At 44.1% G+C, this 27,197-nt stretch overlaps 1 protein-coding gene across 1 annotated transcript in view; it reads left to right on the top strand.

Annotated features, from left to right (window-relative positions):
- Positions 1-10,188, top strand: part of LOC126458638 (uncharacterized protein K02A2.6-like) — a 410,463-nt gene extending 400,275 nt beyond the window's left edge. Inside the window, exons 2-3 of the mRNA XM_050095806.1 lie at positions 8,907-9,241; positions 10,137-10,188. Of these exons, the coding sequence (XP_049951763.1) occupies positions 8,907-9,241; positions 10,137-10,188 (387 nt within the window). The remainder of the gene's footprint in view (positions 1-8,906; positions 9,242-10,136) is intronic.
- Positions 10,189-27,197: the final 17,009 nt, after the last annotated feature.

Here is a 27,197-nt window from a genome sequence, read left to right as displayed (position 1 = left end):
TCTTCTTACAGTCGGTGCTTTGAGCATTCCCTGTGAGACCAGTATTAGTTTCCGCTACACCTCTGCAGGTTCAGTTTATTCCTTGGACCTTCAAATTGACGATGAAACACAGAAATGGCATCGGAATTAAATAAAAAAGGCACAATGCCGCCTTAAGTACAAGAATAGAGACTCTTCTTACAGTCGGTGCTTTGAGCATTCCCTGTGAGACCAGTATTAGTTTCCGATACACCACTGCAGGTTCAATGTATTCCTTGGAACTTCACATTGACGATGAAACACAGAAATCGCATCGGAATTAAATACAAATGGCACAATGCCGCCTTAAGTACAAGAATAGAGACTCTTCTTACAGTCGGTGCTTTGAGCATTCCCTGTGAGACCAGTATTAGTTTCCGCTACACCTCTGCAGGTTCAGTTTATTGCTTGGACCTTCCATTGACGATGAAATACAAAAATGGCATCGGAATTAAATAGAAAGGGCACAATGCCGCCTTAAGTACAAGAATAGAGACTCTTCTTACAGTCGGTGCTTTGAGCATTCCCTGTGAGACCAGTATTAGTTTCCGCTACACCTCTGCAGGTTCAATTTATTCCTTGGACCTTCACATTGACGATGAAACACAGAAATGGCATCGGAATTAAATACAAAAGGCACAATGCCGCCTTAAGTACAAGAATAGAGACTCTTCTTACAGTCGGTGCTTTGAGCATTCCCTGTGAGACCAGTATTAGTTTCCGATACACCACTGCAGGTTCAATGTATTCCTTGGAATTTCACATGGACGATGAAACACAGAAATCGCATCGGAATTAAATACAAAAGGCACAATGCCGCCTTAAGTACAAGAATAGAGACTCTTCTTACGGTCGGTGCTTTGAGCATTCCCTGTCAGACCAGTATTAGTTTCCGCTACACCTCTGCAGGTTCAGTTTATTCCTTAGACCTTCACATTGACGATGAAACACAGAAATGGCATCGGAATTAAATACAAAAGGCACAATGCCGCCTTAAGTAAAAGAATAGAGACTCTTCTTACAGTCGGTGCTTTGAGCATTCCCCGTGAGACCACCATTAGTTTCCGCTACGCCTCTGCAGGTTCAGTTTATTCCTTGGACCTTCACATTGACGGTGAAACACAGAAATGGCATCGGAATTAAAACCAAAAGGCACAATGCCGCCTTAAGTACAAGAATAGAGACTCTTCTTACAGTCGGTGCTTTTCAGCATTCCCTGTGAGACCAGTATTAGTTTCCGATACACCAGTGCAGGTTCAATGTATTCCTTGGAACTTCACATGGACGATGAAACACAGAAATGGCATCGGAATTAAATACAAAAGGCACAATGCCGCCTTAAGTACAAGAATAGTGACTCTTCTTACAGTCGGTGCTTTGAGCATTCCCTGTGAGACCAGTATTAGTTTCCGCTACACCTCTGCAGGTTCAGTTTATTCCTTAGACCTTCACATTGACGATGAAACACAGAAATGGCATCGGAATTAAATACAAAAGGCACAATGCCGCCTTAAGTAAAAGAATAGAGACTCTTCTTACAGTCGGTGCTTTGAGCATTCCCCGTGAGACCAGCATTAGTTTCCGCTACACCTCTCCAGGTTCAATGTATTCCTTGGAACTTCACATTGAAGATGAAACACAGAAGTCGCATCGGAATTAAATACAAAAGGCACAATGCCGCCTTAAGTACAAGAATAGAGACTCTTCTTACAGTCGGTGCTTTGAGCATTCCCTGTGAGACCAGTATTAGTTTCCGCTACACCTCTGCAGGTTCAGTTTATTCCTTGGACCTTCACATTGACGATGGCACACAGAAATGGCATCGGAATTAAATCCAATAGGCACAATGCCGCCTTAAGTACAAGAATAGAGACTCTTCCTGCAGTCGGTGCTTTGAGCATTCTCTGTGAGACCAGTATTAGTTTCCGCTACACCTCTGCAGGTTCAGTTTATTCCTTGGACCTTCACATTGACGATGAAACACAGGAATGGCGTCGGAACTAAATACAAAAGGAACAATGCAGCCTTCAATACAAGAATAGAGACTCTTCTTACAAACGGTGCTTTGAGCATTCCCTGTGAGACCACTATTAGTTTCCGCTACACCTCTGCAAGTTCAATGTATTCCTTTAACCTTCACATTGACGATGAAACACAGAAATGGCATCGGAATTAAATACAAAAGGCACAATGCCGCCTTAAGTACAAGAATAGAGGCTCTTCTAACAGTCGGTGCTTTGAGCATTCCCTGTGAGACCAGTATTAGTTTCCGCTACACCTCTGCAGGTTCAGTTTATTTCTTGGACTTTCACATTGACGATGAAACACAGAAATCGCATCGGAATTAAATCCAAAACGCACAATGCCGCCTTAAGTACAAGAATACAGACTCTACTTACAGTCGGTGATTTGAGCATTCCCTGTGAGACCAGTATTAGTTTCTGATACACCACTGCAGGTTCAATGTATTCCTTGGACCTTTATATTGACGATGAAACACAGAAATCGCATCGGAATCAAACACAAAAGGCACAATGCCGCCTTAAGTTCAAGAATAGAGACTCTTCTTACAGTCGGTGCTTTGAGCATTCCCTGTGTGACCAGTAATAGTATCCGATACACCACTGCAGGTTCAATCTATTCCTTGGACATACACATTGACGATGAAACACTAAAATTACATCGGATTAAATGCAAAAGGAACAATGCCGCCTTAAGTACAAGAATAGAGACTCTTCTTACCGTCGGTGCTTTGAGCATTCCCTGTGAGACCAGTATTAGTTTCCGATACACCACTGGAGGTTCAATGAATTCCTTGGACATTCACATTGACGATGAAACACTGAAAAAACATCGGAATTAAATACAAAAGGCACAATGCCGCCCTAAGTACAAGAATAGGGACTCTTCTTACCGTCGGTGCTTTGAGCATTCCCTGTGAGACCAGTATTAGTTTCCGCTACACCTCTGCAGGTTCACTTTATTCCTTGGACCTTCACATTGACGATGAAACACAGAAATGGCATCGGAATTAAATACAAATTGCACAATGCCGCCTTAAGTACAAGAATAGAGACTCTTCTTACGGTCGGTGCTTTGAGCATTCCCTGTGAGACCAGTATTAGTTTCCGATACACCACTGCTGGTTCAATGTATTCCTTGGAACTTCACATTGACGATGAAACACAGAAAAGGCATCGGAATTAAATCCAAAACGCACAATGCCGCCTTAAGTACAAGAATAGAGACTCCTCTTACAGTCGGTGCTTTGAGCATTCCCTGTGAAACCAGTATTAGTTTCCGCTACACCTCTGCAGGTTCAGTTTATTCCTTGGACCTTCACATTGACGATGAAACACAGAAATGGCATCGGAATTAAATACAAAAGGCACAATGCTGCCTTAAGTACAAGAATAGAGACTCTTCTTACAGTCGGTGCTTTAGCATTCCCTGTGAGACCAGTATTAGTTTCCGCTACACCTCTGCAGGTTCAGTTTAATCCTTGGACCTTCACATTGACGATGAAACACAGAAATGGCATCGGAATTAAATCCAAAAGGCACAATGCCGCCTTAAGTACAAGAATAGAGACTCTTCTTACAGTTGGTGCTTTGAGCATTCCCTGTGAGACCAGTAATAGTATCCGGTACACCACTGCAGGTTCAATGTATTCCTTGGACATGCACATTGACGATGAAACACTGAAATTACATCGGAATTAAATACAAAAGGCACAATGCCGCCTTAAGTACAAGAATAGAGACTCTTCTTACCGTCGGTGCTTTGAGCATTCCCTGTGAGACCAGTATTAGTTTCCGCTACACCTCTGCAGGTTCACTTTATTCCTTGGACCTTCACATTGACGATGAAACACAGAAATGGCATCGGAATTAAATACAAATGGCACAATGCCGCCTTAAGTACAAGAATAGAGACTCTTCTTACGGTCGGTGCTTTGAGCATTCCCTGTGAGACCAGTATTAGTTTCCGATACACCACTGCTGGTTCAATGTATTCCTTGGACCTTCACATTGACGATGAAACACAGAAAAGGCATCGGAATTAAATCCAAATCGCACAATGCCGCCTTAAGTACAAGAATAGAGACTCCTCTTACTGTCGGTGCTTTGAGCATTCCCTGTGAAACCAGTATTAGTTTCCGCTACACGTCTGCAGGTTCAGTTTATTCCTTGGACCTTCACATTGACGATGAAACACAGAAATGGCATCGGAATTAAATACAAAAGGCACAATGCCGCCTTAAGTACTAGAATAGAGACTCTTCTTACAGTCGGTGCTTTGAGCATTCCCTGTGAGACCAGTATTAGTTTCCGCTACACCTCTGCAGGTTCAGTTTATTCCTTGGATCTTCACATTGACGATGAAACACAGAAATGGCATCGGAATTAAATTCAAAAGGCACAATGCCGCCTTAAGTACAAGTGTGGTGTCACCGCCAGACACCACACTTGCTAGGTGGTAGCTTAAATCGGCCGCGGTCCATTTAGTACATGTCGGACCCGCGTGTCGCCACTGTGTAATCGCAGACCTAGCGCCACCACCAAGGCAGGTCTCGTGATACGAGAGAGCACTCGCCCCAGTTGTACGAGAACCTAGCTACCGTCCAGATGTACGAAGCCTTTCTCTCTCATTAGCCGAGAGACAGAATAGCCATCAGCTAAGTTAATGGCTACGAACTAGGAAGGCGCCATTTGTATCAGTGCCTATAGCTTACGAGTATTCAAGAGAGATGTATTCCAAGGACTAATAAAAAGATAAGTAGTAAGCATCTACATACTTTTCTTCTTATTCATTTATAAGTTCTCATGTTCCAGACTTCACGCCCGTCTGCATTAGCCTTGCGTGCCCTATCGGCTTCAGCGTTAGTCTAGCTTGCCTTTTCAGCCATCTCAACTTCACGGTGTCGGCCCAGCTACCGACACAACATTGGCGACGAGATAAAGTTTTCTTTCTGATTGCTTCCATTTAATTGTGTCATGGCTTCGCCACATTCTCCAGATGTACTGTCCGAGTTTTATCGCTTGCAGAATCAGCAGACGCAGGCGTTACTGGATGCCCTTGGACAGCTCGTCCAGGGTCAACGTACCATTCAAACCGATGCGGCCGCCGCCGCTTCTTCGCTACCGCTGCCGCTAAACGCTGTTGCACCTCCCTTTCGGCCATACGTGGCAGCCGATGAGACCTGGCACGAGTGGTCTCGCCAGTTCAACTTTCATCTAGCAGCCTACAGAATTCAAGGTAAAGAGCGGCAGCCGTTTTTGCTTTCTTGTGTCGGTGTGTCCACATACCGTGTGATAGTGAAATTGTTTCCCCGACGCGACGTAGCAACTCTGTCCTACGAGGAAATTTTGTCTGCATTAGATGCCTATTTCAAAGAAACAGTTAATGTGGTTGCAAAACGGTATACGTTCTTTCGTACAAAACGTACGGCCGGTCAAACTAATAGGGAGTGGGTAGCAACATTGCAAGGACTTACTAGGGACTGTGCCTTTGAATGTGACTGTGGTCTTTCTTATTCAGATACCATGGTGCGTGATGCAATTGCACAGAACGTTTCTGATGTTCGCATACGGAAGCAAATTTTGAAACTAGTTAATCCCTCCCTTCAACAAGTGATAGACATATTGGATAGACAGGACACACTTGACTGTGCTCAGGAATCTTTTGAAACTTCGCCAGCCGTGTGTAACATTAACCGGCCCGCTGGACGCGCTGCGCGGCCCGGTAACCGGGCCTCGCGCACGTCCGCACAGCTGCCGCCGCGTGCTAAGCCACGTGTGCCGCGCCAGCCCACAAATGTAGTGAAATCATGCCCGCGGTGTGCTACTAGACATTCGCGTGAACATTGCCCGTCACGCCAAGCTATTTGCTTTTTCTGCAATAAGAAAGCACATGTTCAAAGTGTTTGCCAGAAAAAGCTCAGATCAGACAATCACAATCATTCCAGGCCCTTTGCTTCGCGCCGGAATCGAACCACGGACACTCAGGCTCGTGGACCTTCGCCTATGGACATTCATGTCGTTAATTCCGCTTCGTCCAGTGACACTTTCGCTAACAGTAACTGTGTTCGTCCCACAAAAACTGTGCGTCGACGTCGCCGGAAATCACGTCAATTAGCAAGTGATTCTGTACCAGTGTCTGTTCCAATTGCACAAAACAGTCGCTCTTGTCGTCAGCAGAACAATAAACTTTTTGTGGACTTAGACTTTGAAGGCAAAGTGATACCGTTCCAGCTCGATACCGGAGCTGCGGTTTCATTGCTCAATCATGACACGTACAAACAACTGGGCAAACCTCCGTTGCGTTCCGCAAAAGTTAAGCTAACTACATATTCCGGACAGAAAATTCCTGTGTTAGGACAGTGCAGCCTTCTTGCAACATACAAGGGACAAACAAAACTTGTGTCATTTTACGTTCTTCGTTCTTCTTCTGCAGTGAACTTGTTTGGTCTAGACTTGTTTCAGTTGTTTAACATGTCTATTGTAAATCAGGTCCTATCAGTGAATCGGACTGTGCCTACAGACAGTGTTTCTCGGCTGTGTGACGAATTTGCAGACATTTTTGCACCGGGCTTAGGTTGCGCTAAAAACTATGAAGCACATTTAGAACTGAAGGTAAACGCGCAACCGAAATTTTTCAGGGCGCGCAATGTTCCCCACGCATTGCGTGATGAGGTCGCAAGAACGTTACACGATCTCGAATCACAGGGTGTAATTGAACGTGTGCAAGCTTCTCTCTGGGCCTCACCCTTAGTAATTTTGCCAAAACCTTCCGGAAAATTGAGACTTTGCGTGGACTTCAAGGCCACAGTGAATCCACAGCTAGTGACTGCTACTTTTCCTTTGCCCCGCCCGGAAGATCTTTTTGCTAAACTGTGCCCGGGAAAATATTTTTCAAAGTTGGACCTAGCCGATGCGTACTTGCAAATACCGGTGGACGACGAATCCCAGCGCGTATTGGTGGTTAACACGCATCTTGGATTGTACCGCTTCAAAAGACTGCCATTCGGGTGTGCATCCGCCCCTGCCTTGTTTCAGCAATATTTACAAACTATTTGTGCGTCGGTCCCTACTGCAGCAAACTATCTGGACGATATAGTGATCTCCGGACAGACAGAAGAAGATCATCTTGCGAACTTACGAACATTATTTCAGGTCTTGCGGCAAAATGGTCTTCGCTTGAGGAAGGACAAATGTGTGTTTTTTGCTCGTGACTTACCATACCTGGGACATGTCATTAATGCCCAAGGCATACATCCGAGTCCAGAGCACCTCCGTGCCATACAAGAATTGCCTTCCTCTCAAAATGTGAAACAGCTACAGAGTGTGTTGGGTAAAATTAATTATTACAATAAATTTGTGCGCAATGCCTCTTCCATTTCAGCTCCGCTTCATCGCTTACGCCGTAAAAGTGTTCCGTTCGTCTGGATGACGGAATGTGAACGCGCCTTTCGCCAGTTGAAATCGGCGTTGCTTTCTAATACTTGCCTTACGCCATTCGATCCCCAGAAACCCCTTTTGTTGATGGTAGATGCATCGGATTTCGGGATCGGTGCTGTGCTTGCGCACAACGTTGGCTCCCATGATCGCCCTATTGCCTTTGCGTCCAAATTGCTCTCGTCTGCGCAAAGAAATTATTCACAGATAGAGAAAGAAGCTTTGGCTCTCGTGTTTGGTGTTACTAAGTTCCATGATTTCTTGTATGGTCGTCACTTTACCATCATCACAGACCACAAACCTTTGACATCGCTTTTTCATCCGACCAAGCCTGTACCTCCACGTACAGCGCAGAAATTCATTCGCTGGTCTATTTTCCTCTCGCAGTACCGCTACGATATCTTGTATCGGTCCACTGCTAAGCACGGAAACGCCGATGCGTTGTCCCGTTTGCCTGTTGCTGAGGATAAAGCATTCGATTCTTCCGAACTTCCTTGCATGTTCATTGATTCGGAAACAGATGAAGTGGTCGAATCGTTTCCGATTGATTTTCGTCGTGTCGCTACAGCCACAGCTGCTGACCCTGTCCTTGCTACTGTTTTACGTTTTGTTGCTACGCAATGGCCTTTGTCAAAGTCTCGGATCGAGGATCCGTTGGTTCGCCGATTTTTTGCTCACAAGGAGAGACTTTTTGTTCGACGTGGTGTTTTGTTGTTGCGTTCTGATAATGATCAGTCCAGAGTCGTGGTCCCACGTTCGTTACAGTCCTCTGTTTTACGGCTTCTTCACCAAGGACATTGGGGTATCGTGCGAACGAAACAACTTGCTCGTCAGCACTGTACTTGGTTCGGAATCGATGCTGCGATTACGAAAATGTGTTCTTCTTGCATGGCGTGTGCCGAACAACAGTCCGCACCGCCGCGGAAAGTCTTTGCGTGGCCAAAAGCCACTTCCCCTTGGCAACGCTTGCACATTGATTTTGCTGGTCCATTCTGGAATGCTCGATGGTTGGTTCTGGTCGATGCCTTCAGTAATTTTCCTTTTGTTGTCCGGATGTCTTCCACGACGTCCTCCGCCACCATCCAAGCGTTGTCTGCTATCTTTTGCATTGAAGGTCTTCCGCAGACTATTGTTTCCGACAATGGCCCACAATTCATGTCCGCAGAATTTCAGTCATTCTGCCAGGCCAATGGTATTCAACATCTGACATCCGCGCCGTTTTCGCCTCAGTCCAACGGTGCCGCTGAACGATTGGTCCGGACTTTCAAGTCACAGATGTTGACATTGAAAGAGTCGCATTCTCGGGAGGACGCATTGTTGCTCTTTTTGTCTTCGTATCGCTCTCAGCCTCGAGATGGTCGCTCGCCGGCTGCGTTGCTCCACGGTCGTCCTCATCGCACCTTGATGTCTTTGCTGCATCCGCCGCATCAGGTTCCTGTGCAGCGGCAGACTCCTGCTTTTGCTCCAGGCGACGTTGTATTTTATCGCAACTATCGAGGTTCACGGCGTTGGCTCGCAGGGCGCATTCTTCGCTGCCTCGGCCGCGCGATGTATTTGGTTTTGGGGGCCTCTGGTGAGGTGCGTCGGCATCTCAATCAGCTGCGCCTCTGTCGTCGCTCGGGTTCTGCCGCTCCCCGTCTGCTTTCAGCGACGGTGCCGTCCGGTCAGCGCCCTGGGGACCCATCTACTGGCTCGCCTCATCCCCAGGTGTTACCGACGATGCCTTCCATTTTGCCCCATGGCGACGCGCCGCCGCCGCCGCAGCAGCAGCCGCCGCCGCCGCCGCCGCTTGTACTCCCGCCGGCGCCGCCCGCATTCGACGCTTCGTTGCAGCCGCCAAGCGCCTCCCAGGGTCACGCGCCGCCGATCGCTTCCCGTGACCAGCTGTCCTCCGCCATGGAACTCCCGCCCGCTCCGGACCACGTGACGTCATCGCGCGTCGGCTACCCCGACGCAATGGAGGTTGATCCTTCGGTCCCTCCTGTCTCTTTACGGGCGCATACACCGCATGTTGACGTGCACCCTGGACTAGTTTTTCAGGCGTTTCCTAGCTCCCCTCGGACCGAATGGCCGGGTGCGGGTGGCACAGCCTCGCCTGTTGTTAGGCTCCCCACCTCATCGCATACGTCAACATGTGGTCCTCCCCACGGCGGGCGGAAGCCTTATCACACGACCGTTCGCCGATTTGCGGGGGAGGAATGTGGTGTCACCGCCAGACACCACACTTGCTAGGTGGTAGCTTAAATCGGCCGCGGTCCATTTAGTACATGTCGGACCCGCGTGTCGCCACTGTGTAATCGCAGACCTAGCGCCACCACCAAGGCAGGTCTCGTGATACGAGAGAGCACTCGCCCCAGTTGTACGAGAACCTAGCTACCGACCAGATGTACGAAGCCTTTCTCTCTCATTAGCCGAGAGACAGAATAGCCATCAGCTAAGTTAATGGCTACGAACTAGCAAGGCGCCATTTGTATCAGTGCCTATAGCTTACGAGTATTCAAGAGAGATGTATTCCAAGGACTAATAAAAAGATAAGTAATAAGCATCTACATACTTTTCTTCTTATTCATTTATAAGTTCTCATGTTCCAGACTTCACGCCCGTCTGCATTAGCCTTGCGTGCACTATCGGCTACAGCGTTAGTCTAGCTTGCCTTTTCAGCCATCTCAACTTCACGGTGTCGGCCCAGCTACCGACACAACAACAAGAATAGAGACTCTTCTTACAGTTGGTGCTTTGAGCATTCCCTGTGAGACCAGTAATAGTATCCGATACACCACTGCAGGTTCAATGTATTCCTTGGACATGCACATTGACGATGAAACACTGAAATTACATCGGAATTAAATACAAAAGGCACAATGCCGCCTTAAGTACAAGAATAGAGACTCTTCTTACCGTCGGTGCTTTGAGCATTCCCTGTGAGACCAGTATTAGTTTCCGCTACACCTCTGCAGGTTCAGTTTATTCCTTGGACCTTCACATTGACGATGAAACACATAAATGGCATCGGAATTAAATACAAAAGGCAAAATGCCGCCTTAAGTACAAGAATAGAGACTCTTCTTACAGTCGGTGCTTTGAGCATTCCCTGTGAGACCAGTATTAGTTTCCGCTACACCTCTGCAGGTTCAGTTTAATCCTTTGACCTTCACATTGACGATGAAACACAGAAATGGCATCGGAATTAAATACAAAAGGCACAATGCCGCCTTAAGTACAAGAATAGAGACTCTTCTTACAGTCGGTGATTTGAGCTTTCCCTGTGAGACCAGTAATAGTATCCGATACACCACTGCAGGTTCAATAAATTCCTTGGACATACACATTGACGATGAAACACAGAAATCGCATCGGAATTAAATACAAAAGGCACAATGCCGCCTTAAGTACAAGAATAGAGACTCTTCTTACAGTCGGTGCTTTGAGCATTCCCTGTGAGACCAGTAATAGTATCCGATACACCACTGCAGGTTCAATGTATTCCTTGGACATACACATTGATGATGAAACACTGATATTACATCGGAATTAAATACAAAAGGCACAATGCCGCCTTTAGTACAAGAATAGAGACTCTTCTTACCGTCGGTGCTTTGAGCATTACCTGTGAGACCAGTATTAGTTTGCGCTACACCTCTGCAGGTTCAGTTTATTCCTTGGACCTTCACATTGACGATGAAACACAGAAATGGCATCGGACTTAAATACAAAAGGCACAATGATGCCTTAAGTACAAGAATAGAGACTCCTCTTACAGTCGGTGCTTTGAGCATTCCCTGTGAGACCAGTATTAGTTTCCGCTACACCTCTGCAGGTTCAGTTTATTCCTTGGACCTTCACATTGACGATGAAACACAGAAATGGCATCGGAATTAAATACAAAAGGCACAATGCCGCCTTAAGTACAAGAATAGAGACTCTTCTTACAGTCGGTGCTTTGAGCATTCGTTGTGAGACCAGTAATAGTATCCGATACACCACTGCAGGTTCAATGTATTCCTTGGACATACACATTGACGATGAAACACAGAAATCGCATCGGAATAAAATACAAAAGGCACAATGCCGCCTTAAGTACAAGAATAGAGACTCTTCTTACAGTCGGTGCTTTGAGCATTCCATGTGATACCAGTAATAGTATCTGATACACCACTGCAGGTTCAATGTATTCTTTGGACCTTCACATTGACGATGAAGCACAGAAATGGCATCGGAATTAAATACAAAAGGCACAATGCCGCCTTAAGTACAAGAATAGTGACTCTTCCTACAGTCGGTGCTTTGAGCATTCCCTGTGAGACCAGTATTAGTTTCCGCTACACCTCTGCAGGTTCAGTTTATTCCTTGGACCTTCACATTGACGATGAAACACAGAAATGGCATCGGAATTAAATACAAAAGGCACAATGCCGCCTTAAGTGCAAGAATAGAGACTCTTCTTACAGTCGGTGTTTTGAGCATTCCCTGTGAGACCAGTAATAGTAACCGATACACCACTGCAGGTTCAATGTATTCCTTGGACATACAAATTGACGATGAAGCACAGAAATCGCATCGGAATTAAATACAAAAGGCACAATGCCGCCTTAAGTGCAAGAATAGAGACTCTTCTTACAGTCGGTGTTTTGAGCATTCCCTGTGAGACCAGTAATAGTATCCGATACACCACTGCAGGTTCAATGTATTCCTTGGACATACGAATTGACGATGAAGCACAGAAATCGCATCGGAATTAAATACAAAAGGCACAATGCCGCCTTAAGTACAAGAATAGTGACTCTTCTTACAGTCGGTGCTTTGAGGATTCCCTGTGAGACCAGTATTAGTTTCCGCTACACCTCTGCAGGTTCAGTTTATTCCTTGGACCTTCACATTGACGATGAAACACAGAAATAGCATCGGAATTAAATACAAAAGGCACAATGCCGCCTTAAGTACAAGAATAGAGACTCTTCTTACAGTCGGTGCTTTGAGCATTCCCTGTGAGACCAGTAATAGTATCCGATACACCATTGCAGGTTCAATGTATTCCTTGGCCATACACATTGACGATGAAACACAGAAATCGCATCGGAATAAAATACAAAAGGCACAATGCCGCCTTAAGTACAAGAATAGAGACTCTTCTTACAGTCGGTGCTTTGAGCATTCCATGTGATACCAGTAATAGTATCTGATACACCACTGCAGGTTCAATGTATTCTTTGGACCTTCACATTGACGATGAAGGACAGAAATGGCATCGGAATTAAATACAAAAGGCACAATGGCGCCTTAAGTAGAAGAATAGAGACTCTTCTTACAGTCGGTGCTTTGAGCATTCCCTGTGAGACCAGTATTAGTTTCCGCTACACCTGTGCAGGTTCAGTTTATTCCTTGGACCTTCACATTGACGATGCAACACAGAAATCGCATTGGAATTAAAGACAAAAGGCACAATGCCGCCTTAAGTACAGGAATAGAGACTCTTCTTACAGTCGGTGCTTTGAGCATTCCCTGTGAGACCAGTATTAGTTTCCGCTACACCTCTGCAGGTTCAGTTTATTCATTGGACCTTCACATTGACGATGAAACACAGAAATGGCATCGGAATTAAATACAAAAGGCACAATGCCGCCTTAAGTACAAGAATAGAGACTCTTCTTACAGTCGGTGTTTTGAGCATCCCCTGTGAGACCAGTATTAGATTCCGATACACCACTGCAGGTTCAATGTATTCCTTGGAACTTCACATTGACGATGAAACACAGAAATGGCATCGGAATTAAATACAAAAGGCACAATGCCGCCTTAAGTACAAGAATAGAGACTCTTCTTACAGTCGGTGTTTTGAGCATCCCCTGTGAGACCAGTATTAGATTCCGATACACCACTGCAGGTTCAATGTATTCCTTGGAACTTCACATTGACGATGAAACACAGAAATCGCATCGGAATTAAATTCAAAAGGCACAATGCCGCCTTAAGTACAAGAATAGAGTCTCTTCTTACAGTCGGTGCTTTGAGCATTCCCTGTGAGACCAGTATTAGTTTCCGCTACACCTCTGCAGGTTCAGTTTATTGCTTGGACCTTCCATTGACGATGAAATACAAAAATGGCATCGGAATTAAATAGAAAAGGCACAATGCCGCCTTAAGTACAAGAATAGAGACTCTTCTTACAGTCGGTGCTTTGAGCATTCCCTGTGAGACCAGTATTAGTTTCCGCTACACCTCTGCAGGTTCAATTTATTCCTTGGACCTTCACATTGACGATGAAACACAGAAATGGCATCGGAATTAAATACAAAAGGCACAATGCCGCCTTAAGTACAAGAATAGAGACTCTTCTTACAGTCGGTGTTTTGAGCATTCCCTGTGAGACCAGTATTAGTTTCCGATACACCACTGCAGGTTCAATGTATTCCTTGGAATTTCACATGGACGATGAAACACAGAAATCGCATCGGAATTAAATACAAAAGGCACAATGCCGCCTTAAGTACAAAATAGAGACTCTTCTTACGGTCGGTGCTTTGAGCATTCCCTGTCAGACCAGTATTAGTTTTCGCTACACCTCTGCAGGTTCAGTTTATTCCTTAGACCTTCACATTGACGATGAAACACAGAAATGGCATCGGAATTAAATACAAAAGGCACAATGCCGCCTTAAGTAAAAGAATAGAGACTCTTCTTACAGTCGGTGCTTTGAGCATTCCCCGTGAGACCAGCATTAGTTTCCGCTACGCCTCTGCAGGTTCAGTTTATTCCTTGGACCTTCACGTTGACGATGAAATACAGAAATGGCATCGGAATTAAAACCAAAAGGCACAATGCCGCCTTAAGTACAAGAATAGAGACTCTTCTTACAGTCGGTGCTTTGAGCATTCCCTGTGAGACCAGTATTAGTTTCCGATACACCACTGCAGTTTCAATGTATTCCTTGGAACTTCACATTGACGATGAAACACAGAAATCGCATCGGAATTAAATTCAAAAGGCACAATGCCGCCTCAAGTACAAGAATAGAGTCTCTTCTTACAGTCGGTGCTTTGAGCATTCCCTGTGAGACCAGTATTAGTTTCCGCTACACCTCTGCAGGTTCAGTTTATTCCTTGGACCTTCACATTGACGATGAAACATAGAAATGGCCTCGGAATTAAATACAAAAGGTACAATGCCGCCTTAAGTACATGAATAGAGACTCTTCTTACAGTCGGTGCTTTGAGCATTCCCTGTGAGACCAGTATTAGTTTCCGATACACCACTGCAGGTTCAATGTATTCCATGGAACGTCACATTGACGATGAAACACAGAAGTCGCATCGGAATTAAATACAAAAGGCACAATGCCCCCTTAAGTACAAGAATAGAGACTCTTCTTACAGTCGGTGCTTCGAGCATTCCCTGTGAGACCAGTATTACTTTCCGATACACCACTGCAGGTTCAATGTATTCCTTGGAACTTCACATTGACGATGAAACACAGAAGTCGCATCGGAAATAAATACAAAAGGCACAATGCCGCCTTAAGTACAAGAATAGAGACTATTCTTACAGTAGGTGCTTTGAGCATTACCTGTGAGACCAGTATTAGTTTGCGCTACACCTCCGCAGGTTCAGTTTATTCCTTGGACCTTCACATTGACGATGAAACACAGAAATGGCATCGGACTTAAATACAAAAGGCACAATGCCGCCTTAAGTACAAGAATAGAGACTCTTCTTACAGTCGGTGCTTTGAGCATTCGTTGTGAGACCAGTAATAGTATCCGATACACCACTGCAGGTTCAATGTATTCCTTGGACATACACATTGACGATGAAACACAGAAATCGCATCGGAATAAAATACAAAAGGCACAATGCCGCCTTAAGTACAAGAATAGAGACTCTTCTTACAGTCGGTGCTTTGAGCATTCCATGTGATACCAGTAATAGTATCTGATACACCACTGCAGGTTCAATGTATTCTTTGGACCTTCACATTGACGATGAAGCACAGAAATGGCATCGGAATTAAATACAAAAGGCACAATAGCGCCTTAAGTAGAAGAATAGAGACTCTTCTTACAGTCGGTGCTTTGAGCATTCCCTGTGAGACCAGTATTAGTTTCCGCTACACCTCTGCAGGTTCAGTTTATTCCTTGGACCTTCACATTGACGATGCAACACAGATATCGCATTGGAATTAAAGACAAAAGGCACAATGCCGCCTTAAGTACAGGAATAGAGACTCTTCTTACAGTCGGTGCTTTGAGCATTCCCTGTGAGACCAGTATTAGTTTCCGCTACACCTCTGCAGGTTCAGTTTATTCATTGGACCTTCACATTGACGATGAAACACAGAAATGGCATCGGAATTAAATACAAAAGGCACAATGCCGCCTTAAGTACAAGAATAGAGACTCTTCTTACAGTCGGTGTTTTGAGCATTCCCTGTGAGACCAGTAATAGTATCCGATACACCACTGCAGGTTCAATGTATTCCTTGGACATACAAATTGACGATGAAGCACAGAAATCGCATCGGAATTAAATACAAAAGGCACAATGCCGCCTTAAGTACAAGAATAGAGACTCTTCTTACAGTCGGTGCTTTGAGCATTCCCTGTGAGACCAGTAATAGTATCCGATACACCACTGCAGGTTCAATGTATTCCTTGGACATACACATTGACGATGAAACATTGATATTACATCGGAATTAAATACAAAAGACACAATGTCGCCTTAAGTACAAGAATAGAGACTCTTCTTACCGTCGGTGCTCTGAGCATTACCTGTGAGACCAGTATTAGTTTGCGCTACACCTCTGCAAGTTCAGTTTATTCCTTGGACCTTCACATTGACGATGAAACACAGAAATGGCATTGGACTTAAATACAAAAGGCTCAATGCCGCCTTAAGTACAAGAATAGTGACTCTTCTTACAGTCGGTGCTTTGGGCATTCCCTGCGAGACCAGTATTAGTTTCCGCTACACCTCTGCAGGTTCAGTTTATTCCTTGGACCTTCACATTGACGATGCAACACAGAAATCGCATTGGAATTAAAGACAAAAGGCACAATGCCGCCTTAAGTACAGGAATAGAGACTCTTCTTACAGTCGGTGCTTTGAGCATTCCCTGTGAGACCAGTATTAGTTTCCGCTACACCTCTGCAGGTTCAGTTTATTCATTGGACCTTCACATTGACGATGAAGCACAGAAATGGCATCGGAATTAAATACAAAAGGCACAATGGCGCCTTAAGTACAAGAATAGAGACTCTTCTTACAGTCGGTGCTTTGAGCATTCCCTGTGAGACCAGTATTAGTTTCCGCTACACCTGTGCAGGTTCAGTTTATTCCTTGGACCTTCACATTGACGATGCAACACAGAAATCGCATTGGAATTAAAGACAAAAGGCACAATGCCGCCTTAAGTACAGGAATAGAGACTCTTCTTACAGTCGGTGCTTTGAGCATTCCCTGTGAGACCAGTATTAGTTTCCGCTACACCTCTGCAGGTTCAGTTTATTCATTGGACCTTCACATTGACGATGAAACACAGAAATGGCATCGGAATTAAATACAAAAGGCACAATGCCGCCTTAAGTACAAGAATAGAGACTCTTCTTACAGTCGGTGCTTTGAGCATTCCCTGTGAGACCAGTATTAGTTTCCGATACACCACTGCAGGTTCAATGTATTCCTTGGAATTTCACATGGACGATGAAACACAGAAATCGCATCGGAATTAAATACAAAAGGCACAATGCCGCCTTAAGTACAAGAATAGAGACTCTTCTTATGGTCGGTGCTTTGAGCATTCCCTGTCAGACCAGTATTAGTTTCCGCTACACCTCTGCAGGTTCAGTTTATTCCTTAGACCTTCACATTGACGATGAAACACAGAAATGGCATCGGAATTAAATACAAAAGGCACAATGCCGCCTTAAGTACAAGAATAGAGACTCTTCTTACAGTCGGTGCTTTGAGCATTCCCTGTGAGACCAGTATTAGTTTCCGCTACACCTCTGCAGGTTCAGTTTATTCCTTGGACCTTCACATTGACGATGAAACATAGAAATGGCATCGGAATTAAATACAAAAGGTACAATGCCGCCTTAAGTACAAGAATAGAGACTCTTCTTACAGTCGGTGCTTCGAGCATTCCCTGTGAGACCAGTATTAGTTTCCGATACACCACTGCAGGTTCAATGTATTCCTTGGAACTTCACATTGACGATGAAACACAGAAATCGCATCGGAAATAAATACAAAAGGCACAATGCCGCCTTAAGTACAAGAATAGAGACTCTTCTTACAGTCGGTGCTTTGAGCATTCCCTGTGAGACCAGCATTAGTTTCCGCTACACCTCTGTAGGTTCAGTTTATTCCTTGGACCGTCACATTGACGATGAAACACACAAATGGCATCGGAATTAAATACAAATGGCACAATGCCGCCTTAAGTACAAGAATAGAGACTCTTCTTACAGTCGGTGCTTTGAGCATTCCCTGTGAGACCAGTATTAGTTTCCGATACACCACTGCAGGTTCAATGTATTCCTTGGAACTTCACATTGACGATGAAACACAGAAATCGCATCGGAATTAAATACAAAAGGCACAATGCCGCCTTAAGTACAAAAATAGAGACTCTTCTTACAGTCGGTGCTTTGAGCATTCCCTGTGAGACCAGTATTAGTTTCCGCTACACCTCTGCTGGTTCAGTTTATTCCTTGGACCTTCACATTGACGATGAAACACAGAAATGGCATCGGAATTAAATACAAAAGGCACAATGCCGCCTTAAGTACAAGAATAGAGACTCTTCTTACAGTCGGTGCTTTGAGCATTCCCTGTGAGACCAGTATTAGATTCCGATACACCACTGCAGGTTCAATGTATTCCTTGGAACTTCACATTGACGATGAAACACAGAAATCGCATCGGAATTAAATTCAAAAGGCACAATACCGCCTTAAGTACAAGAATAGAGTCTCTTCTTACAGTCGGTGCTTTGAGCATTCCCTGTGAGACCAGTATTAGTTTCCGCTACACCTCTGCAGATTCAGTTTATTCCTTGGACCTTCACATTGACGATGAAACACAGAAATGGCATCGGAATTAAATACAAAAGGCACAATGCCGCCGTAAGTACAAGAATAGAGACTCTTCTTACAGTCGGTGCTTTGAGCATTCCCTGTGAGACCAGTATTAGTTTCCGCTACACCTCTGCAAGTTCAGTTTATTCCTTGGACCTTCACATTGACGATGAAATACAAAAATAGCATCGGAATTAAATAGAAAAGGCACAATGCCGCCTTAAGTACAAGAATAGAGACTCTTCTTACAGTCGGTGCTTTGAGCATTCCCTGTGAGACCAGTATTAGTTTCCGCTACACCTCTGCAGGAACAATTTATTCCTTGGACCTTGACATTGACGATGAAACACAGAAATGGCATCGGAATTAAATACAAAAGGCACAATGCCGCCTTAAGTACAAGAATAGAGACTCTTCTTACAGTCGGTGCTTTGAGCATTCCCTGTGAGACCAATATTAGTTTCCGATACACCAGTGCAGGTTCAATGTATTCCTTGGAACTTCACATGGACGATGAAACACAGAAATCGCATCGGAATTAAATACAAAAGGCACAATCCCGCCTTAAGTACAAGAATAGAGACTCTTCTTACAGTCGGTGCTTTGAGCATTCCCTGTGAGACCAGTATTAGTTTCCGCTACACCTCTGCAGGTTCAGTTTATTCCTTAGACCTTCACATTGACGATGAAACACAGAAATGGCATCGGAATTAAATACAAAAGGCACAATGCCGCCTTAAGTAAAAGAATAGAGACTCTTCTTACAGTCGGTGCTTTGAGCATTCCCCGTGAGACCACCATTAGTTTCCGCTACGCCTCTGCAGGTTCAGTTTATTCCTTGGACCTTCACATTGACGATGAAGCACAGAAATGGCATCGGAATTAAAACCAAAAGGCACAATGCCGCCTTAAGTACAAGAATAGAGACTCTTCTTACAGTCGGTGCTTTGAGCATTCCCTGTGAGACCAGTATTAGTTTCCGATACACCACTGCAGTTTCAATGTATTCCTTGGAACTTCACATTGACGATGAAACACAGAAATGGCATCGGAATTAAATACAAAAGGCACAATGCCGCCTTAAGTACAAGAATAGAGACTCTTCTTACAGTCGGTGTTTTGAGCATCCCCTGTGAGACCAGTATTAGATTCCGATACACCACTGCAGGTTCAATGTATTCCTTGGAACTTCACATTGACGATGAAACACAGAAATCGCATCGGAATTAAATTCAAAAGGCACAATGCCGCCTTAAGTACAAGAATAGAGTCTCTTCTTACAGTCGGTGCTTTGAGCATTCCCTGTGAGACCAGTATTAGTTTCCGCTACACCTCTGCAGGTTCAGTTTATTCCTTGGACCTTCACATTGACGATGAAACATAGAAATGGCATCGGAATTAAATACAAAAGGTACAATGCCGCCTTAAGTACATGAATAGAGACTCTTCTTACAGTCGGTGCTTTGAGCATTCCCTGTGAGACCAGTATTAGTTTCCGATACACCACTGCAGGTTCAATGTATTCCATGGAACTTCACATTGACGATGAAACACAGAAGTCGCATCGGAATTAAATACAAAAGGCACAATGCCGCCTTAAGTACAAGAATAGAGACTCTTCTTACAGTCGGTGCTTCGAGTATTCCCTGTGAGACCAGTATTAGTTTCCGATACACCACTGCCTTTTCAATGTATTCCTTGGAACTTCACATTGACGATGAAACACAGAAATCGCATCGGAAATAAATACAAAAGGCACAATGCCGCCTTAAGTACAAGAATAGAGACTATTCTCACAGTAGGTGCTTTGAGCATTCCCTGTGAGACCAGTAATAGTTTCCGCTACACCTCTGCAAGTTCAGTTTATTCTTTGGACCTTCACATTGACGATGAAACACAGAAATGGCATCGGAATTAAGTACAAAAGGCACAATGCCGCCTTAAGTACAAGAATAGAGACTCTTCTTACAGTCGGTGCTTTGAGCATTCCCTGTGAGACCAGTATTAGTTTCCGATACACCACTGCAGGTTCAATGTATTCCTTGGAACTTCACATTGACGATGAAACACAGAAATCGCATCGGAATTAAATACAAAAGGCACAATGCCGCCTTAAGTACAAGAATAGAGACTCTTCTTACAGTCGGTGCTTTGAGCATTCCCTGTGAGACCAGTATTAGTTTCCGCTACACCTCTGCTGGTTCAGTTTATTCCTTGGACCTTCACACTGACGATGAAACACAGAAATGGCATCGGAATTAAATACAAAAGGCACAATGCCGCCTTAAGTACAAGAATAGAGACTCTTCTTACAGTCGGTGCTTTGAGCATTCCCTGTGAGACCAGTATTAGATTCCGATACACCACTGCAGGTTCAATGTATTCCTTGGAACATCACATTGACGATGAAACACAGAAATCGCATCGGAGTTAAATTCAAAAGGCACAATGCCGCCTTAAGTACAAGAATAGAGTCTTTCCTTACAGTAGGTGTTTTGAGCATTCCCTGTGAGACCAGTATTAGTTTCCGCTACACCTCTGCAGGTTCAGTTTATTCCTTGGACCTTCACATTGACGATGAAACACAGAAATGGCATCGGAATTAAATACAAAAGGCACAATGCCGCCATAAGTACAAGAATAGAGACTCTTCTTACAGTCGGTGCTTTGAGCATTCCCTGTGAGACCAGTATTAGTTTCCGCTACACCTCTGCAAGTTCAGTTTATTCCTTGGACCTTCACATTGACGATGAAATACAAAAATAGCATCGGAATTAAATAGAAAAGGCACAATGCCGCCTTAAGTACAAGAATAGAGACTCTTCTTACAGTCGGTGCTTTGAGCATTCCCTGTGAGACCAGTATTAGTTTCCGCTACACCTCTGCAGTTACAATTTATTCCTTGGACCTTCACATTGACGATGAAACACAGAAATGGCATCGGAATTAAATACAAAAGGCACATGGCGCCTTAAGTACAAGATAAGAGACTCTTCTTACAGTCGGTGCTTTGAGCATTCCCTGTGAGACCAATATTAGTTTCCGATACACCAGTGCAGGTTCAATGTATTCCTTGGAACTTCACATGGACGATGAAACACAGAAATCGCATCGGAATTAAATACAAAAGGCACAATGCCGCCTTAAGTACAAGAATAGAGACTCTTCTTACAGTCGGTGCTTTGAGCATTCCCTGTGAGACCAGTATTAGTTTCCGCTACACCTCTGCAGGTTCAGTTTATTCCTTAGACCTTCACATTGACGATGAAACACAGAAATGGCATCGGAATTAAATACAAAAGGCACAATGCCGCCTTAAGTAAAAGAATAGAGACTCTTCTTACAGTCGGTGCTTTGAGCATTCCCCGTGAGACAACCATTAGTTTCCGCTACGCCTCTGCAGGTTCAGTTTATTCCTTGGACCTTCACATTGACGATGAAGCACAGAAATGGCATCGGAATTAAAACCAAAAGGCACAATGCCGCCTTAAGTACAAGAATAGAGACTCTTCTTACAGTCGGTGCTTTGAGCATTCCCTGTGAGACCAGTATTAGTTTCCGATACACCACAGCAGTTTCAGTGTATTCCTTGGAACTTCACATTGACGATGAAACACAGAAATGGCATCGGAATTAAATACAAAAGGCACAATGCCGCCTTAAGTACAAGAATAGAGACTCTTCTTACAGTCGGTGTTTTGAGCATCCCCTGTGAGACCAGTATTAGATTCCGATACACCACTGCAGGTTCAATGTATTCCTTGGAACTTCACATTGACGATGAAACACAGAAATCGCATCGGAATTAAATTCAAAAGGCACAATGCCGCCTTAAGTACAAGAATAGAGTCTCTTCTTACAGTCGGTGCTTTGAGCATTCCCTGTGAGACCAGTATTAGTTTCCGCTACACCTCTGCAGGTTCAGTTTATTCCTTGGACCTTCACATTGACGATGAAACATAGAAATGGCATCGGAATTAAATACAAAAGGTACAATGCCGCCTTAAGTACATGAATACAGACTCTTCTTACAGTCGGTGCTTTGAGCATTCCCTGTGAGACCAGTATTAGTTTCCGATACACCACTGCAGGTTCAATGTATTCCATGGAACTTCACATTGACGATGAAACACAGAAGTCGCATCGGAATTAAATACAAAAGGCACAATGCCGCATTAAGTACAAGAATAGAGACTCTTCCTACAGTCGGTGCTTCGAGCATTCCCTGTGAGACCAGTATTAGTTTCCGATACACCACTGCAGGTTCAATGTATTCCTTGGAACTTCACATTGACGATGAAACACAGAAATCGCATCGGAAATAAATACAAAAGGCACAATGCCGCCTTAAGTACAAGAATAGAGACTATTCTTACAGTAGGTGCTTTGAGCATTCCCTGTGAGACCAGTAATAGTTTCCGTTACACCTCTGCAAGTTCAGTTTATTCCTTGGACCTTCACATTGACGATGAAACACAGAAATGGCATCGGAATTAAATACAAAAGGCACAATGCCGCCTTAAGTACAAGAATAGAGACTCTTCTTTCAGTCGGTGCTTTGAGCATTCCCTGTGAGACCAGTATTAGTTTCCGATACACCACTGCAGGTTCAATGTATTCCTTGGAACTTCACATTGACGATGAAACACAGAAATCGCATCGGAATTAAATACAAAAGGCACAATGCCGCCTTAAGTACAAGAATAGAGACTCATCTTACAGTCGGTGCTTTGAGCATTCCCTGTGAGACCAGCATTAGTTTCCGCTACACCTCTGTAAGTTCAGTTTATTCCTTGGACCTTCACATTGACGATGAAACACAGAAATGGCATCGGAATTAAATACAAAAGGCACAATGCCGCCTTAAGTACAAGAATAGAGACTCTTCTTACAGTCGGTGCTTTGAGCATTCCCTGTGAGACCAGTATTAGTTTCCGATACACCACTGCAGGTTCAATGTATTCCTTGGAACTTCACATTGACGATGAAACACAGAAATCGCATCGGAATTAAATACAAAAGGCACAATGCCGCCTTAAGTACAAGAATAGAGACTCTTCTTACAGTCGGTGCTTTGAGCATTCCCTGTGAGACCAGTATTAGTTTCCGCTACACCTCTGCTGGTTCAGTTTATTCCTTGGACCTTCACATTGACGATGAAACACAGAAATGGCATCGGAATTAAATACAAAAGGCACAATGCCGCCTTAAGTACAAGAATAGAGACTCTTCTTACAGTCGGTGCTTTGAGCATTCCCTGTGAGACCAGTATTAGATTCCGATACACCACTGCAGGTTCAATGTATTCCTTGGAACTTCACATTGTCGATGAAACACAGAAATCGCATCGGAATTAAATTCAAAAGGCACAATGCCGCCTTAAGTACAAGAATAGAGTCTCTTCTTACAGTCGGTGCTTTGAGCATTCCCTGTGAGACCAGTATTAGTTTCCGCTACACCTCTGCAGGTTCAGTTTATTCCTTGGACCTTCACATTGACGATGAAACACAGAAATGGCATCGGAATTAATTACAAAAGGCACAATGCCGCCATAAGTACAAGAATAGAGACTCTTCTTACAGTCGGTGTTTTGAGCATTCCCTGTGAGACCAGTATTAGTTTCCGCTACACCTCTGCAAGTTCAGTTTATTCCTTGGACCTTCACATTGACGATGAAATACAAAAATAGCATCGGAATTAAATAGAAAAGGCACAATGCCGCCTTAAGTACAAGAATAGAGACTCTTCTTATAGTCGGTGCTTTGAGCATTCCCTGTGAGACCAGTATTAGTTTCCGCTACACCTCTGCAGGTACAATTTATTCCTTGGACCTTCACATTGACGATGAAACACAGAAATGGCATCGGAATTAAATACAAAAGGCACAATGCCGCCTTAAGTACAAGAATAGAGACTCTTCTTACAGTCGGTGCTTTGAGCATTCCCTGTGAGACCAGTATTAGTTTCCGCTACACCTCTGCAGGTTCAGTTTATTCCTTAGACCTTCACATTTACGATGAAACACAGAAATAGCATCGGAATTAAATACAAAAGGCACAATGCCGCCTTAAGTAAAAGAATAGAGACTCTTCTTACAGTCGGTGCTTTGAGCATTCCCCGTGAGACCAGCATTAGTTTCCGCTACACCTCTGCAGGTCCAATGTATTCCTTGGAACTTCAGATTGAAGATGAAACACAGAAGTCGCATCGGAATTAAATACAAATGGCACAATGCCGCCTTGAGTACAAGATTAGAGACTCTTCTAACAGTCGGTGCTTTGAGCATTCCCTGTGAGACCAGTATTAGTATCCGATACACCACTGCAGGTTCAATGTATTCCTTGGAACTTCACATTGCCGATGAAACACAGAAATCGCATCGGAAATAAATACAAAAGGCACAATGCCGCCTTAAGTACTAGAATAAAGACTCTTCTAACAGTCGGTGCTTTGAGCATTCCCTGTGAGACCAGTATTAGTTTCCGCTACACCTCTGCAGGTTCAGTTTATTCCTTGGACCTTCACATTGACGATGGCACACAGAAATGGCATCGGAATTAAATCCAATAGGCACAATGCCGCCTTAAGTACAAGAATAGAGACTCTTCCTGCAGTCGGTGCTTTAAGCATTCTCTGTGAGACCAGTATTAGTTTCCGCTACACCTCTGCAGGTTCAGTTTATTCCTTGGACCTTCACATTGACGATGAAACACAGAAATCGCATCGGAATAAAATACAAAAGGCACAATGCCGCCTTAAGTACAAGAATAGAGACTCTTCTTACAGTCGGTGCTTTGAGCATTCCCTGTGAGACCAGTATTACTTTCCGCTACACCTCTGCAAGTTCAGTTTATTCCTTGGACCTTCACAATGACGATGAAACACAGAAATGGCATCAGACTTAAATTCAAAGGGCATAATGCCGCCTTAAGTACAAGAATAGAGACTCTTCTTACAGTCGGTGATTTGAGCATTCCCTGTGAGACCAGTATTAGTTTCCGCTACACCTCTGCAGGTTCAGTTTATTCCTTGGACCTTCACATTGACGATGAAACTCAGAAATAACATCGGAATTAAATACAAAACGCACAATGCCACCTTAAGTACAAGAATAGAGACTCTTCTTACAGTCGGTGCTTTGAGCATTCCCTGTGAGACTAGTATTAGTTTCCGATACACCACTGCAGGTTCAATGTATTCCTTGGAACTTCACATTGACGATGAAGCACAGAAATCTCAACGGAACTAAATACAAATGGCACAATGTCGCCTTAAGTACAAGAATAGAGACTCTTCTTACTGTCGGTGCTTTGAGCATTCCCTGTGAGACCAGTATTAGTTTCCGCTACACCTCTGCAGGTTCAGTTTATTCCTTGGACTTTCACATTGACGATGAAACACAGAAATGGCATCGGAAATAAATACAAAAGGCACAATGCCGCCTTAAGTACAAGAATAGAGACTCTTCTTACAGTCGGTGCTTTGAGCATTCCCTGTGAGACCAGTATTAGTTTCCGATACACCACTGCCGGTTCAATGTATTCCTTGGAACTTCACATTGACGATGAAACACAGAAATCGCATCGGAATTAAATACAAAAGGCACAATGCCGCCTTAAGTACATGAATAGAGACTCTTCTTACAGTCGGTGCTTTGAGCATTCCCTGTGAGACCAGTATTAGTTTCCGCTACACCTCTGCAGGTTCAGTTTATTCCTTGGACCTTCACATTGACGATGAAACACAGAAATGGCATCGGAATTAAATAGAAAAGGAACAATGCCGCCTTAAGTACAAGAATAGAGACTCTTCTTACAGTCGGTGCTTTGAGCATTCCCTGTGAGACCAGTATTAGTTTCCGCTACACCTCTGCAGGTTCAATTTATTCCTTGGACCTTCACATTGACGATGAAACACAGAAATGGCATCGGAATTAAATACAAAAGGCACAATGCCGCCTTAAGTACAAGAATAGAGACTCTTCTTACAGTCGGTGCTTTGAGCATTCCCTGTGAGACCAGTATTAGTTTCCGATACACCACTGCAGGTTCAATGTATTCCTTGGAACTTCACATGGACGATGAAACATAGAAATCGCATCGGAATAAAATACAAAAGGCACAATGGCGCCTTAAGTACAAGAATAGAGTCTCTTCTTACAGTCGGTGCTTTGAGCATTCCCTGTGAGACCAGTATTAGTTTCCGCTACAACTCTGCAGGTTCAGTTTATTCCTTGGACCTTCACATTGACGATGAAACACAGAAATGGCATCGGACTTAAATACATAAGGCACAATGCCGCCTTAAGTACAAGAATAGAGACTCTTCTTACAGTCGGTGCTTTGAGCATTCCCTGTGAGACCAGTATTAGTTTCCGATACACCACAGCAGGTTCAATGTATTCCTTGGAACTTCACCTTCACGATGAAACACAGAAATCGCATCGGAATTAAATACAAAAGGCACAATGCCGCCTTAAGTACAAGATTAGAGACTCTTCTTACAGTCGGTGCTTTGAGCATTCGCTGTGAGACCTGTATTAGTTTCCGCTACACCTCTGCAGGTTCAGTTTATTCCTTGGACCTTCACATTCACGATGACACACAGAAATGGCATCGGAATTAAATACAAAAGGCACAATGCCGCC

The sequence above is a fragment of the Schistocerca serialis genome, chromosome 2 (genome assembly GCF_023864345.2).
Source record: "Schistocerca serialis cubense isolate TAMUIC-IGC-003099 chromosome 2, iqSchSeri2.2, whole genome shotgun sequence".
NCBI classification, from domain to species: domain Eukaryota; kingdom Metazoa; phylum Arthropoda; class Insecta; order Orthoptera; family Acrididae; genus Schistocerca; species Schistocerca serialis.
Note: the sequence above shows the minus strand (reverse complement) of the source record. Positions and strands in the feature narration are given on the sequence as shown.